This window comes from Alligator mississippiensis, chromosome 4 (assembly GCF_030867095.1).
Source record: "Alligator mississippiensis isolate rAllMis1 chromosome 4, rAllMis1, whole genome shotgun sequence".
Lineage (NCBI taxonomy): Eukaryota > Metazoa > Chordata > Crocodylia > Alligatoridae > Alligator > Alligator mississippiensis.
Window position 1 is genome coordinate 190263366 of NC_081827.1, and position 14455 is coordinate 190277820.

General features: G+C 46.6%; 1 protein-coding gene across 4 annotated transcripts in view; it reads right to left on the reverse strand.

Annotated features, from left to right (window-relative positions):
* LOC102558050 (aldehyde oxidase) overlaps nucleotides 1-14455 on the reverse strand; it is an 82568-nt gene that overhangs the window by 8245 nt on the left and 59868 nt on the right. For all 4 annotated transcript variants that reach the window (XR_009462073.1, XM_019492224.2, XM_014594315.3 and 1 more), the window contains exons 25-30: nucleotides 11373-11564; nucleotides 9840-10067; nucleotides 7702-7797; nucleotides 5535-5663; nucleotides 4117-4191; nucleotides 48-100 (exon numbers count right to left, since the gene is read on the reverse strand). Coding sequence is in view for 3 of the 4 variants with exons in the window: in XM_019492224.2 (XP_019347769.1) it covers nucleotides 48-100; nucleotides 4117-4191; nucleotides 5535-5663; nucleotides 7702-7797; nucleotides 9840-10067; nucleotides 11373-11564 (773 nt within the window). In the remaining variant the exon portion in view is untranslated. The remainder of the gene's footprint in view (nucleotides 1-47; nucleotides 101-4116; nucleotides 4192-5534; nucleotides 5664-7701; nucleotides 7798-9839; nucleotides 10068-11372; nucleotides 11565-14455) is intronic.

Genomic DNA, 14455 nt, shown 5'->3' on the forward strand with positions numbered 1-14455 from the left:
CATATCTCCCAAACCCATAACCCTAGGGAGGTCTAAAAATACGTTACCTGAAGTACCCAGTGGCTGAAAGACTAATGCTTTGCTTAAAAGCTTCTTTAACCTGAAAGAGACAAAAGACATTTGGGTAAATGAATCCCATAAGAAGGAGTTTGCATTCACATATATGCATTTAAAAGTCAAACTGTCCAACAGAAAGCTGAGAATGCACTATCAAAATAGAGAGAATAACATCTGGACTGTCTTATGTGAGGAAGGCTGTTCAGGCAGGACAAATGCGATCAGAGTTTCTAAAGCTCTATTCCAGGTTTAAACAGTGCTTTGTTCTGATCAACAATTTTACACACTTCATGTGTGACAGTCCTACTCTAACAATAATCATTAGGGAATGTATTTGAAACTTGGGCAATGCAAGTGTCATGTATGGCTAAACTCAGACTTGATATTTTTAGGACTATAATATTCTGCTGGGATCAGGGGAAAACAAGATAAAAGTCAAGAAGTTTCCTCTTCCTCCTGTAAGAAACACAGAGGTCTTGTCATAAGTGCTTTCATCTTCCTCCACTGTATAAGGATTAGATCAGACTCTGGGAAACCTTGTATAGAGATAGACTTGCAAGGCCAGATTCCTTGTTTTTGCTGACTAAGTGTTTGACCATAGTAACACAAACAAACTGAAACCCATTACCATAAATCATGTCTGACCAACCTGACTGCCTTTTGTGATGAGATGACTGGCTCTGTGGATATGGGGAGAGCAGTGGATGTGCTATACCTTGAGTATAGCAAGGCTTTTGATATAGTCTCCCACAACATTCTTGCAAGCAAGCTAAGGGAATACCTGTTGGATGAATGTAAGGTGGATAGAAAACTGGCTAGATCGTCGGGCTCAAAGGGTAGTAATCAATAGCTTGATATCTAGTTGGCAGCTGGTATCAAGTGAAGCGCCCCAGGGATTGGTCCTAGGGCCGGTTTTGTTCAATATCTTCATCAATGATTTGGAAGTTAGGATGAAGTGTACCCTCAGCAAGTTTGCACATGTCACCAAACTGGGAAGAGTAGTAGATACAGTGGTGGGAAGAGCTAGGATTCAGAGAGACCTCCAAAAATTGGAGGACTGGACCAAAAGAAATCTCATGAGGTTCAATAAGGACAAGTGCAAAGTCTTGTAGTTAGGACAGAACAATCCAGACTGGGGACTGACTGGCTAAACAGCAGCGCTGCAGAAAAGGACCGGGCATTACAGTGAAAAATAAGCTGGATACAAGTCAACAGTGTGCCCTTGTTGTGAAGAAGGCTAATGCATACTGGGCTGAATTAGTAGGAGCGTTGCCAGCAGACTGAGGGAAGCAATTATTCCACTCTATTCTGCACTGGTGAGGCTACATCTGGAGTACCGTGTCCAGTTTCGGGCTCCCCACTACAGAAAGACTGTGGACTAATTGGAGAGAGTCGAATGGAGGGCAACAAAATGGTTAGGAGGCTGGGGTACATGACTTCTAAGAAGAGCCTGAAGGAACTGGGTTTATTTAGTCTGGAGAAGAGAAGACTAAGGGCAGATGTAATAGCAGCCTTCACCTACCTTATCTGCCACCACTGAGAACAGTTTAGCCCTATCCAAAGGGGATAGGGCTAAACTGTTCTCAGTGGTGGCAGATAACAGAACAAGGAGGAATGGTCTTGAGTTGCATGAAGGGAAGTTTGGGTTAGATGTTAGGAAAAACTCTCACAAGGAGGGTAGCAAAGCACTGGAACAGGCTACCCAGAGAGGTCGGGTGACTTAAGGTTACCTTGGAAGTTTTTAAGACCCGGGTAGACAAAACTGTGGCTGAGATGATATAGATGGGGATGGTCCTGTTTTGAGCAGGGGGTTGGACTAGATGGCTTCCTGAGGTCCCTTCCAACCCTAATTTTATATGATTCTATAAGGAATGGAATTCACTGTCCAGAGCAGTAACTGATGACCTCTGAAAGGTGATCCTAGTTAAACAGTTGTTGAGTTTATTATAAATCCTTCACTTAGCTGGGAGAGAGGAAGTCTTCATGATCAACCCATTTCATTAACATATACCCAGTCAGATTTTAGATAAATTCCATGCCATTCAGGTAAATACTGCATACAGACAATAACTGAAGATGGCCCTAAATTTAAGATGACCCCCCAATAATTAGATTCTATACACAGAAAACGTAGCAATTTGTTACAATTTTCCATGTACAGACTCTAAGTATTGTAGGAGCATCATAATTCATCCCCATCACCATTGCAGTGGAGAAAGCTGTGGTAGGGGGACAAGCAGTGGCAGAAGCAGTAAGAGGGCAGGCAGTAAGGGGTTAGGCAATATGGAGGTGGTGGGGAGGCAAATAGCCTCCTGCCTCTGCCCCCCCTCTCCACTTACTCTCCCTTGTGCCTGCTTCCTTTGCAGCCTCTGCTCCTTGCCTGCCTCTCCCAGAGCCTCAGGCCCCTGTGCCCCCTCACCTGTCTCCCCCTGTACCACTTCTGCCCCGCCAGCTTCAGTCTCCCGCCACCACCTCACCTGTCTCCCCCTTGTGCCACTTCTGCCTCCCTGCAGCCTCTGCACTACACCTGCCCCTCCTTTTCTTCCTGCCATTTACTCTTGCTCTGGTGCCAATAGGCTTCATCCCTGCTCCAGCCTGGGGCACAGCCAATGGCTCCAACCCAGCCCCATAGCAGTGGTGTGTGGAAGTGAGGGAGACGGGGGCCTCAGGCTGCAGGGGGGAGGTGCATGGGGTGCAGAGAAAGCAAGAGGCGTGGACAGGCAACAGCTGCAGCTCCAGGCCCTGGTTCTGGGGCCAGGGCAGCTGCTTGTCTCCTTGCCACCTTGTACTTGATTCCAAGACAAGGGACTTTTTTCCCCCCAATCATGTTAAATGAGGGAAAAACCTTGTTTTGGACTGGAGTAAATACAGTAGTGCCACTTTATTGTGACAAATGTTAATTTGCTCTATGATGGGCAAGTGCAGGTAGCCTGCACTCTCCAGCTGCCCTGGGCAAATGCTCTGGGGCTTTGAAGGGCTTGATCGGGGTTCCATACTTACCAAGTCCTGCCTGGAAGTTCAGGAGTGCATCTCCGAAGCAGAGAAAATCTGCATGGGTTCCAGTGCGTAGGCATGGGACCTGGGGAATTCCATGCACCCCATGCCCCCACGTGGGGACCTTGTGCTTCACATAGAAGCATGGATCAGTGTGGGTCCTGGGGAATTCCCAGAGCCCCACGCTTCAATGCTGGGACCCTTGCTGACCCATACCTCCACATGAAGCATGGGTCAGCATGGGACCCAGTGCAGGTCCCAGCATAGAAACACCAGGTGCTGGTAATTGTACAGCTCCAAACTGCCCTGCGCCTTCTTGTCAGAACTCACTGTGTTTCATGCAAAGTCATGGGTTCCAGCATGGAGGCATGTGGTGCCAGTGGTTCTCTGGGTTCCGCACCACTGTGCCTCCATGCTTACTCATGCCTCTGCATGAAGCACGTGTTGGTGTGGGACCTGGGTCCTGGCAAGGAGGTACAGGGTAGTGAGGAACGTGGAGAATCCCCAGGCAAGGGGAACACATTACCTGTGTACCACATGGGCCCTTGCCTGATGCAGGACAACAGGCAACACGCATTTCACCCTATAAAGCAAGTCAGCTGTGGTGGGATATATCCTGTCACAGCTTGATCTATTTTACTGGGTGACATCTGTTTTTAACCTAAGAGAGCTGGCACAAAGTCACCAGTTATGTAAGTCCTGAAGAACTTAATGCATGGTTTGGAGCCAGAGAGCAAGCTAAGGTAGGTCAGGCTCTTCCCTTTGTGCACAAGCCAATATTTGCTGTACGTTGCAGGTTGTATTGTCTCCAAATCTGTGAAACTGCCACATTTGCAGAAGGAAAAGAACCAAAACTCTGAAGAGTATAGTGAGATCAAGCACTAGGAGCTCCTTTGCTTTGTGCAGCTGCTTTTGACTTAAAGATCAGCATGGAATGATGAATGAGGAAAGAGGAAATATAGCAACTACTCATAAAATGCACGTCTCAGGATGGTCATGCATATGCAAACGTATTAAATTTAATTTATACTCCAGATGGATTTTTCACCCCCATACAACACTTACCCAGTCATTCCAGGTGCCTTTTGGATTCTTGCTTATAATGGGCTGCAGGCGTTTCACGAGGGTCTGACAAGCGCTCTGGTGAAGAGAACAGTTTGTGAAATAGTACTAAAGAGATCATTAGATATTTGTTGGTATTTAGTAGAACTCTAGCTATATTTCCCTGTGGCCATTATGGCACTCACAGTAGACAGTGCCTCTGAATGCAAATCCTATTGCATGGGGCCAGGGACTGGACAACAGGGCGTTTCTGCTGGGATTGTGAAGAGCACTCATTTGCAGTTGAAAGTCATTATTCCCTACTGAACTTCAAACCACTACCTGTCTTCTTGTTAAACACAAACAATCAGCTTTTTCCAAGACTTCTGTCATCTCTTAACTGCTTGCAGCCACCCAAACATACCACCTCCAGAATGAATCTGAGGGGAAAAAAATTTGGATTCTTAGAGAGGAAGAGACTCAGGCTCTTCCTAAAGCCAATCTTTTGGGGCCAGACATTTTTAATATTTATAAGAAATCACATTAATTTCATCAGTTGAGATGGGTTACCTTCAAAAACTCAGAACAACCTCCCACACGTTTCTGCCAAGTGGACTGGGTGAACTGATGATACCTGTAGGAGGTTGCTCAGCTGACCATAGGCCTAGTTCCCAATTACTGCTTTCAAGGCCCCTGGAGACCAAGGCAGCCTCAAAAGGATTCTCCCAAGCATCCTCCACAGTGTACTTCCAGGTCTGAAGCATAGCTCTGATAGTTGGGAAAGGTATGGGTAGGTTCATTCTTGCCTGGTAAACACCACCACTGTGGCATACACAATGTAGCCTGGAGCCGTTTAACCAATGCTATTTTTCAAGTGCGGCTATACATTTAAGCTTGCAAAAGATTTGTTTTTTTTCAGAATTTAAGATACCTGTAGTTCTTTTTTCTTTGACAAGAATAGTGTTTTTTATGGTGAGTCTGAAGGCTGTTTGCATATGTATATAGTATTTTAAATTGAAAGCACAGGCTAGGAATACAATTGGATACATTAAAACAAATAGGAAAGAGATTCAGGTCTGCAGTTTACAGAGTTTGAAAGGCCAAGAAGAAAGTAGGAAGTGTTAGTTTAATTATATAGATTAACATCTTAAAATAAGATCTGGAATCAGTGTGACTCAGCACAACAGTAAGTGTGAGATCCAGGTTAATAGGTTTTCATTACATGGAGTGAGGGATTAGCAGAATACCTAAGCTTTCTCAGGAAGGTTTGTTCCAAAAACCAAACAAACAGATCAGGTTTTTATTCTCTCCCTCCAAAAGTCATGCTACAGAGGTCATTTCAAGCGTGATTTTAGCAAGACTACTCATGTTTAAATTTCAGCAAATACCCTGATGAATGGGGGAAGTTTTAAGGCAGTTGAAAACAAGAGAATGCTCTTTACCTTCACTGCCATTCCATTGACATCAGTTCCAGCAGATCCTACTGAAGCACATGCATTAGGAATTGTTGTTGTGTTTGTTTCACAGACGTGAATACTTGACATGGGGATATTTAGCTCCCGGCTGGCAACCTAGGGTGAAGATGAATGCATCCTTATTCTGTTTCAAAGACACTTTTGTGAACGTCTCAACAGCAACTCCCCATCTCTCCCCAGCACCAGGCCCAGGAAAAATGAGGTTATAGAGGTTACCATCCTAGGTTCACCCTCCTTCTTCCAATATCTACCCATATTGGTGTGCTTGAAAGATACAACAAAGAGAAGGTGATGGACTTGTGGTTAAGACACTGGTCTGGAAATCTGACTTCAGCTCCTGACTCTCTCACAAACTCCCTGCATGACCTTGGACAAGTTAGTTAGTTCCAGATATTCAAAAGATATTTATGCACCTCCAACCCACTGATATAATAGAATCTTTGAGGATGTGGGGGTTTGTCTCTCTGGGCCTCACTTCTTCATCTGTAAAACAAGGATGATTATGATACTCCTTCTGTCTGTCTCATTAATTTAGACCAGAAGTGGGCAATTATTTGGGCTAGAGAATCATTTGAGAACTGTTGGTGAGCTGTTGCAGGCCAGAGGGAGAGGGACAGGTGACCAGGACCAGTGCAGTGGGCGGTGGTAGGGGTGCTGATCCAGGATGGCATGGTGGAAGGGGGGGTGGCAATTGATTCTAACCAGCTCGGGTCCAACTGTCCCACATTCACTGCAGAGAGCACTGGATGCTGGATGGAGCAGACAAGCGCGGCAGTAGGGGACATGGCATGCTCAGGTGGGCAGATGAGATGGGGCCACAGGTGGTGGGGAGTGGTATCTGGGAGCATGATGGGCAAGCAGGGCTGGGGCTGAGATCAGGAAATCATGACAGTCCAGGGCAGAGCCCTGATCTACTCCCCACAACACGGAACTGGATCACGGCTCTTCACTGGGCCCTGGCCGTGCACTATCACCACCCTGTGATCCTGCCCCCACTGCCCGGCCTGCTCCCAGAGGCTGCTCCCTGCTTGGCGGGCATCCTGACCAGTCTTCATGAAGACCCCACCTGCCCACCCACCCACCCTCTCCATCTGACACCTTTGGTACAGGGTGCAGGGTGCCCAGGCAGGGTGCTGAGTCCAGCGGTGGTAGTTACACTGGCAGCAGCTGCTAGAAGGAGCTGCCGCTGCTGGGGCTGTTGGGAAGCTAAGTCCGGTGCCACCCCGCTCCAATTGCATGCCCATGGGAGGTGGGACTGGCTGCAAGTGCCATGGACCAGGCTGCCCCCATGCCTGCACTGGGTGGGGATTCTGCCACAGACTGGATAGAATCCCTTGGCAGGCCAAATTTGGCCTGCAGGCCATATTTTGCCTACCCCTGATTTAGACCAAGGGCGTCAAAAGATATGGCCTGCAAGCTGGATCCAACATGTGGAGCCAGCGTATCCAGTCTATAGGGCTTCCCTCAGGGCTAAAAATTTGTTGGCTGGATGATCAGTGGCAGCATTAATTGCTGCAGTTCCCAAGCCACAGTAATTAACATTGCTGCCACTATTCCCACCACCAAATATCTGGCTCTATGGAGAACCCTGCCGGCCAGTTCCAGGGCAAAAAAGTTATGTTATCTAGTTTGCAGGGCTGCCCACGTGGCCAGAAATTTGGCTGTGGAGGGAACAATGGCTGCCACAGCTCCAGGAACCACAGCAGCTAACACTTCTACCAACAAGTTTCCAGCCCCATAGGCCAAGATGACATGGCTGTGCATTCCAGATCCAGCCCAAAGGGCCAGATATGTTTGACACCTCTAATTTAGACTGAATGTTTCCCTGGGCATCAACTGTCTTTTAAGACAGGCCTGTATGCTGACAAACCTAAAGGGATCTCTCCCACATCCCGCCCTGCTCTCCTTGTGACCCTCTTGGAAGCTGGTTGAGGAAGCAGCTACATGACTATGCAGATGCAAGCCTTTTAGCCTCAGCTTTTTTTCTCTGCTCCTGTTTGTGTCATTGGCAAGGGGTTATGTTGGTAAAAAATTGCTCATGACAGCTATTAGCCTAATTACACAAGAAGGAAAGCTCCTCAGTCTTGGCCTGTGTTACACACAATGCAAAGGGCTAATATTTGAGTTCCATTACCTGGATCATTTTGATATGGATGCCTTGTCCCATTTCAATTCCACCATGAGTCAGAAGCACTGACCCATCAGTGTAGATATGAACCAGAGCAGCAGCCTAAAAAGAAAAACCAGGAAGAGACTATAGAGTGCTGTTCCTTACCTATAACGTAATGGAAAGTGACTCTGTATTTATAACGAAGTAACGCATAAGAAAGTTAGTAGAAAGTATACAACCTTGAAGGGGATTCTGATGTTACATAGGTATCTGCTGAGATTTCATGCTTTGGAATCATAGTCAACCTGAATTACAGCATTGGCTCTGCCTTTACATTAAACTTAGAATAGCTGATAGTAATTCTTGATGTTCTTTATCTGATCACACTAGTAACACAAGGAAAATGGCCCTAACATTACAGCCCAACAGACTCCAAGAATGGTGGGAAGAGATTCAACCATGGATTCTTGTTCCAAGGTATCTATACACACTTCTGCAAATTTCCAAGCTTTGGACTGTTTAGGGAGCCATGATTTAGACAGGCTGAGGGGGCTACTCCATGTCAGCCATGTCCTAAATTAAGGTTTCTTCAAAACTCAACCAGAAGCTGCAACACAGAGTGTAGTAGTCCCTGACTTTGAAACTAGAGTAGAGATTGCTAGTGGAATGAGAGACATTTATTTTTCAGTTATAAAATTATACTCTATCAGATCTCCCCTATATTAAACAAACCACACAGCTTATTAATGCTGATATAATAGCTCCCCCACCCTTTCTTCACAGCGTCTACCACCCATAACCTCTAAAGCGACATGTCTGAAAGATAAGCCTTCTGCAGACCTGCTTCTAAATAGCCTTGAAAGAGTGCCACACTGAGGCAGCTATATTGCTTCTTGTTCCTAAGCTTGCTCACTCAGGCTGCGTCCATATGAGCATGGACTATTGGTTCCCTGGGTACAAATTGGCAGTGGGACACCTTGTGCTGCTTCTAGTTGTCCCTGGGGAATGCCTGTGCCACGCACCGTCTGGCACATGGCGGGTTATCCCGGGTGTGGTAGGAGAGGCTGGGCCCAGCACTGGGCTGGCCCCAGCAGCCTAACCTGGGATTCTAGGGGCCTCCTGGGGCTGCAGCAGCAGCAGCAGCAGCAGCGATCCTGCTGCTTGGAGCCTGGTCAGCAGCTGGAGCATGGCTCCGGCCAGGCAGGCTCTGGTTTTGAGCAGTGCATGCTGCCCCCACGTGTGTTGTTCTGCTTTTTTTTTTTTGCGTGTTGTTTTTTTGACCTCAGGGTTTAATTCCCCCCACCCCTGCACTGCTCCCTTGAACCATGCAGAACAGTTGAATGTGTAGCATGTGGCACCACTGACTTGTCTGCAGTGCCAGATACTGCATGGCCATGCTCGTCTAGATGTGGCCTCAGAGTCTGTTCAGAGCTTGCTCGTTAAGAGGGTGTGTCTACACAAGATGTTTACTGCAAAGCTGACTAATTAGCTGCACAGTAAAATGTCAGCTTCTTCAGGTGCAGTGCTATTAGGTCATAGTAAACTAATACACACCACCACAGGATAGTACTGCTTAACACAAATACTATCCTATGGCAGTGTTTCTTTAGTGTGCTGCAATGCACATGTAGATGCTGATGCGGTTAGCTGTGGCAGATGGGTGCCTCAGTGTGGGGGCTGCCTGCCAGTTATCCCTGCACTGAAGCACCCGCATGCCCCAGCCAGCCCTTCTGTAGCATGTTGAGCTGGGTTGGAGCAGCCCCAGGCTGGAAAGCTAATCTCTGGGACCCCCTGTCAGCTAGGGCTGCTTCTGCCCCAGCCCAACACGCTGCAGTCCTGGGCGCACATGCAAATGCGGCACCTGGGAGCAATAAACTTTGGCACAAATTATGCTGGAGTCTATTCAGTTGCATTAATTACATGTGTAGACATCCCCAGAGCTACCCTTAGTATCCCTATACAGCAATGTACTGAGCCATACAGACATACCAAGAGAAGCAGTGCAGCCTCTATAAAATGGTTGTTATGAAAAAACAGTTTTCCACAAGGGATCTAAATGTATATGTTTCTTTGTGATATAAGCCAAATCAAACTTTCCAAGGGCAAAGCCATCAGCTCACTATACGAGGAAGTATTTTTAAAGGCAACTTAAAGAAACTGACCTGACTAAGATAACGTGAGCCAAGTCCAAATGGATACTTCATGGGAATTATGGCAATTCCTTTCTTCTTCCAGTAATTTTGTCTGTTAAATTCTTCCACAGCTTTTAGTCTGCTGTAGTATGCAGACTTCACCATACATTCATTCCAACACCTTATCAGGTTCTGGGGATCCAACTTTTGTTTGTAAGGTGTTTGTTCAGTTTCTTTATACATGTTTATCTCCCTTACCTGAAAAAAGAACATTAGCAGAGATCCCAATAAAACAAACTGACCTGCGTTTTGGGCTAGTGGTGCAAAAGTAAGCATGAAAGGTTAGCTTCAGTATGATTTGTGGGGCCATATTGTTCATTCTTGCAAGGACTTAGTCCTTAACTGAGAACTATTTAAGAATTTTATCAAAAAAGATTAGAAATTCATATCCAAAGCACATTGCTTGCTAGTCTCAAAGTTAAAGTATTCTGCATCCAGTGTGGAAACAAACAGAATATCATGTAACTTCAATGGACAATCTCAATAAAACAGGAATTCAGAAACAAAAAAATGCCAACATCAACACTTAGTGTCAACAAATGATTTGGTCAAGCAATTCAGTTAACTCAAAGGACCTTTTATGATATTGTCTGCCACTGAATAAACAGACTATATAGTACAAAGGAACTATCTTGGAAAGACAATCCATCTTTCATTAACCTGCCAATAACCCTTATAGATTCATAGATTCATAGATGTTAGGGTCGGAAGGGACCTCAATAGATCATCGAGTCCGACCCCCTGCATAAGCAGGAAAGAGTGCTGGGTCTAGATGATCCCAGCTAGATACTCATCTAACCTCCTCTTGAAGACCCACCCCCAGGGTAGGGGAGAGCACCACCTCCCTTGGGAGCCCGTTCCAGACCTTGGCCACTCTAACTGTGAAGAAGTTCTTCCTAATGTCCAGTCTAAATCTGCTCTCTGCCAGCTTGTGGCCATTGTTTCTTGTAACCCCCGGGGGCGCCTTGGTGAATAAATACTCACCAATTCCCTTCTGTGCCCCCGTGATGAACTTAAAGGCAGCCACAAGGTCGCCTCTCAACCTTCTCTTGCGGAGGCTGAAAAGGTCCAGTTTCTCTAGTCTCTCCTCGTAGGGCTTGGTCTGCAGGCCCTTGACCATACGAGCTGCCCTTCTCTGGACCCTCTCCAGGTTATCCGCATCCTTCTTGAAGTGTGGCGCCCAGAATTGCACGCAGTACTCCAACTGCGGTCTGACCAGCGCCCTATAGAGGGGAAGTATCACCTCCCTGGACCTATTCGTCATGCATCTGCTGATGCACGATAAAGTGCCATTGGCTTTTCTGATGGCTTCGTCACACTGCCGGCTCATGTTCATCTTGGAGTCCACTAGGACTCCAAGGTTCCTTTCCCCCTCTGTGCCACCCAGCAGGTCATTCCCTAGGCTGTAGGTGTGCTGGACATTTTTCCTCCCTAGGTGCAGCACTTTGCATTTCTCCTTGTTGAACTGCATCCTGTTGTTTTCTGCAACCCTTACTTCCTTACCTTTTCTGGTGACAAACCAGTTTTCTCTGCAACACTTGTTACCCAGGATTCTGTAACCAGAGCTGACTGGGGGAAGCCAAATCCACGGAAAGCTGTGTTTGATGGCAAGTTTGTCTTGCAAGCGCAGCCCCAGCATCGCAGGTTGGGAATCTTGTAGGCATTATCCATTCTTAGCAAGGCTAGCTCTGTTACCTGTCATATGTGAACAGACAGAAAATGTCAGAACAGGTCTTCTTTTATAATTACCTTCACATGGAAATTATGTTAATCTTTCTCTTATCAAAGAGAGGCATTGACTTAAGAAAATCAGGTATAGGATAGAAGTATTACAGGCAGTCCTCAACTTACGTTTCAAGTTACGTTTTGCACTTACAACGTTTATAAATTGACACCCTGTTTTAACTTTATGACATCAGTTTCGACTTTACAATGCTTGAGCAGATGCGACGCCATGCAAGCAATCAAGTTTGCTGCATCACTCATCTCCCTGGAGAACATCTGTTCAAACTTCCTTGGACACTTTCTTTAAGAAAACAGACAAGACTCCAGAAAAACCTGCAGCCAAGACTCCTGAGAAGTCTCTAGCCAAGAACCCTTCAAACAGTCCAACCAAGAGCCCTCCAGCAAAGTCACCTCAAAGAAGTCCTTCCAAATCAATATGATTGCTATATACAATATAAATACATTTATGTAGGTATATTACTCATCTATAATTGATCAAGTGCAAAATTCTGGGGCATTTTGGTGAAAAGAGGGTATCGGGCCTTGGTTCAGGAACCAATCCCACATTTATAACATTGTTTCTTATGATAAAATTGGTTCCGAGTTACAATGTTTTGACTTAAGACACGGTTTTCAGGAACCAATTGTGTTATAAGTCCAAGGACTGCCTGTATTAGCTTGAAAACTGGAGCTTCTGTAAACCCTTCGTAACAAGAATAGTCTGTGGTCATATCTATGAAGTAAACTTATTGTGCCTTGAGCACACTGCACTGCCCCAAACTGTTGCACCTGGATTTATGACCTAGATACCTTGTTCCAGGCAGACCCAAACCATCATACTGACCATGACTTCTTCATTCGATAATAGGCAAAATTTATTGATACACAGTGATAGCAAATAAGAATAACACAGGCAAGGCAAACAAAATAACTCTTCTGATTCTATATCTGCCAGTCCTAGTGCTGTCACAGAGGGAAAATATGTCTGGCCAGTATACGAGCTTCACCCTTTGATTGTCTCTTGAATGTCAGATGTCAGTGGCCTCGAGGTTGAGGGCCGAAGTCTATCCGACTCCAGTGGGGTGGGTGATTGTGGCAGCGAGGTGCCCCCACAGACTCCCAAAGGGAAGAGGGTAATCCCTGTGGGTCCCAAACCCCAGAAACAGCCCCCCCCCGTGCAGGGAAAACTTACCTTCTGATGGGCAGCCAGAGAAGGAGCAGGAACCACAGCCATGGCCGTGCGAGCCGGCATTACATCCGCTGTTTAATCAGCTGTTTCCTGGGCGGGGAAAAGCTGGACCAATTGCAGCAGCCATGCCGGCCACCGTGGGAAGATTTAAAAGCCCCACCAGAACCCAGCGTGGGGGGTGAGCCAGAGAGAGAGCACGCTGGTGTGCAGCACGCCAGACGTGCTGAGGCTCCTGCACGGGAGGAGCAGCACAGCTGGTGCAGCACCAGCAGGCAGAGCAGGGGAGGCATTTGAGCCCCCTGTAGAAGGCAGAGCAGGGGAAGCATTTGAGCCCCCTGCAGGAGGCAGAGCAGGGGAGGCATTGGAGCCCCCTGTAGGAGGCTGGGAGAAAGGAGGCAGCTTCACATTCTTCTCCTCCCCAGAAGTCTATTTCTTTTGAAAAAAAAAAGAGGAAAAATAAGAGAGAGGGAGAAGAGGCATAAGAATAAAGCGCCCTACTCAGAGGCACTGCAGTAGGCATGACATTACGCCTAGATAGCCTTACAGCCTTGAGGGAGGGAAGGCTACGCGTCGAGGCAGGAGGGACAAATACCACCCGAGCCCACTCGGACGTGGGGTTCCTCTTGAAGCAAGTTGTGGTCAAGCCAGCAAGACCAAACCACCATTGTGCTGACGCCCATCTGGTTGGCGAGTGGATGGGTGTAGTGGAGGCAGAGCCCCGTGGAATACTGCGCCTAAATCGTGAGTACTGCTGTTTCCCGGGGAAGCCCTTCCAGGAAGATCTCCATTGAACTCCCTCTCTTTATAGAATAATATCAAGTCATGGCAGGCGAGTTGAGGGGAGGGGCTACACACCCGGCAGGCAGTGCAACAAGCAAGGCGCCTTTTATCACAGTGATACAGGCTGGTGGTGTTCCCTCTGTCCATGGTGATCTTGAGTTCTCCCTCGGGGACTCGTTGCTGCTTTGAAATCCCTCCTTTTGTATTCTTTCTCCCTCTAATGACTCTTCATTCTTAGAAATTGTTGATTGGTTTCCCTGCAGTCATCATACTGTTCTTGTTTTGTCCTGTCAGCATATTCCTTTGTTCCAACAAACCCATTACATGCACACATATTAATGTGGGCATTTACCAGTCTCCTAATTTGGTCTGTCCACTAAAACTGGAAATCCCAAGGGCTCTGCAATTGGGCATTGTGACATAATGCCCTCTTATCTCATGTTATTGAACAGTGTGGTATACGTTTTCAATTTCCCAGTCTGTGACTCTGCCTGCTCCAGATACAATGGGCCTTGCAGGAAACTTTGTCACAAACAGGCTTTTAGAAACCAATTAACTCTTGCCGTTGCCTTGGACAATTATTCTAATACATATCTACTTTACCTACAAGCCAATTCCTAAAAGCAAACCTCTAAATACCATTTTCTAGTCATCACAAACAGGATGCCTCAAACTCACTACATCCAATTTGAGCAGACGAATTCACACTGCTGACTGCTAGTGACAATTTGTCCATACTTATACTAATAAGCTGATCCATGCTGCCAAGCAGACGAGGCTATAATGCTTCTAGATTCCAAGGCAGTCTGCCTACTTCAGTGCAGCATGCCTAATGGAGCTACCCACAGGCATCATAAGTTTACTATATAGTCATGGCCCACCTTCATTATTC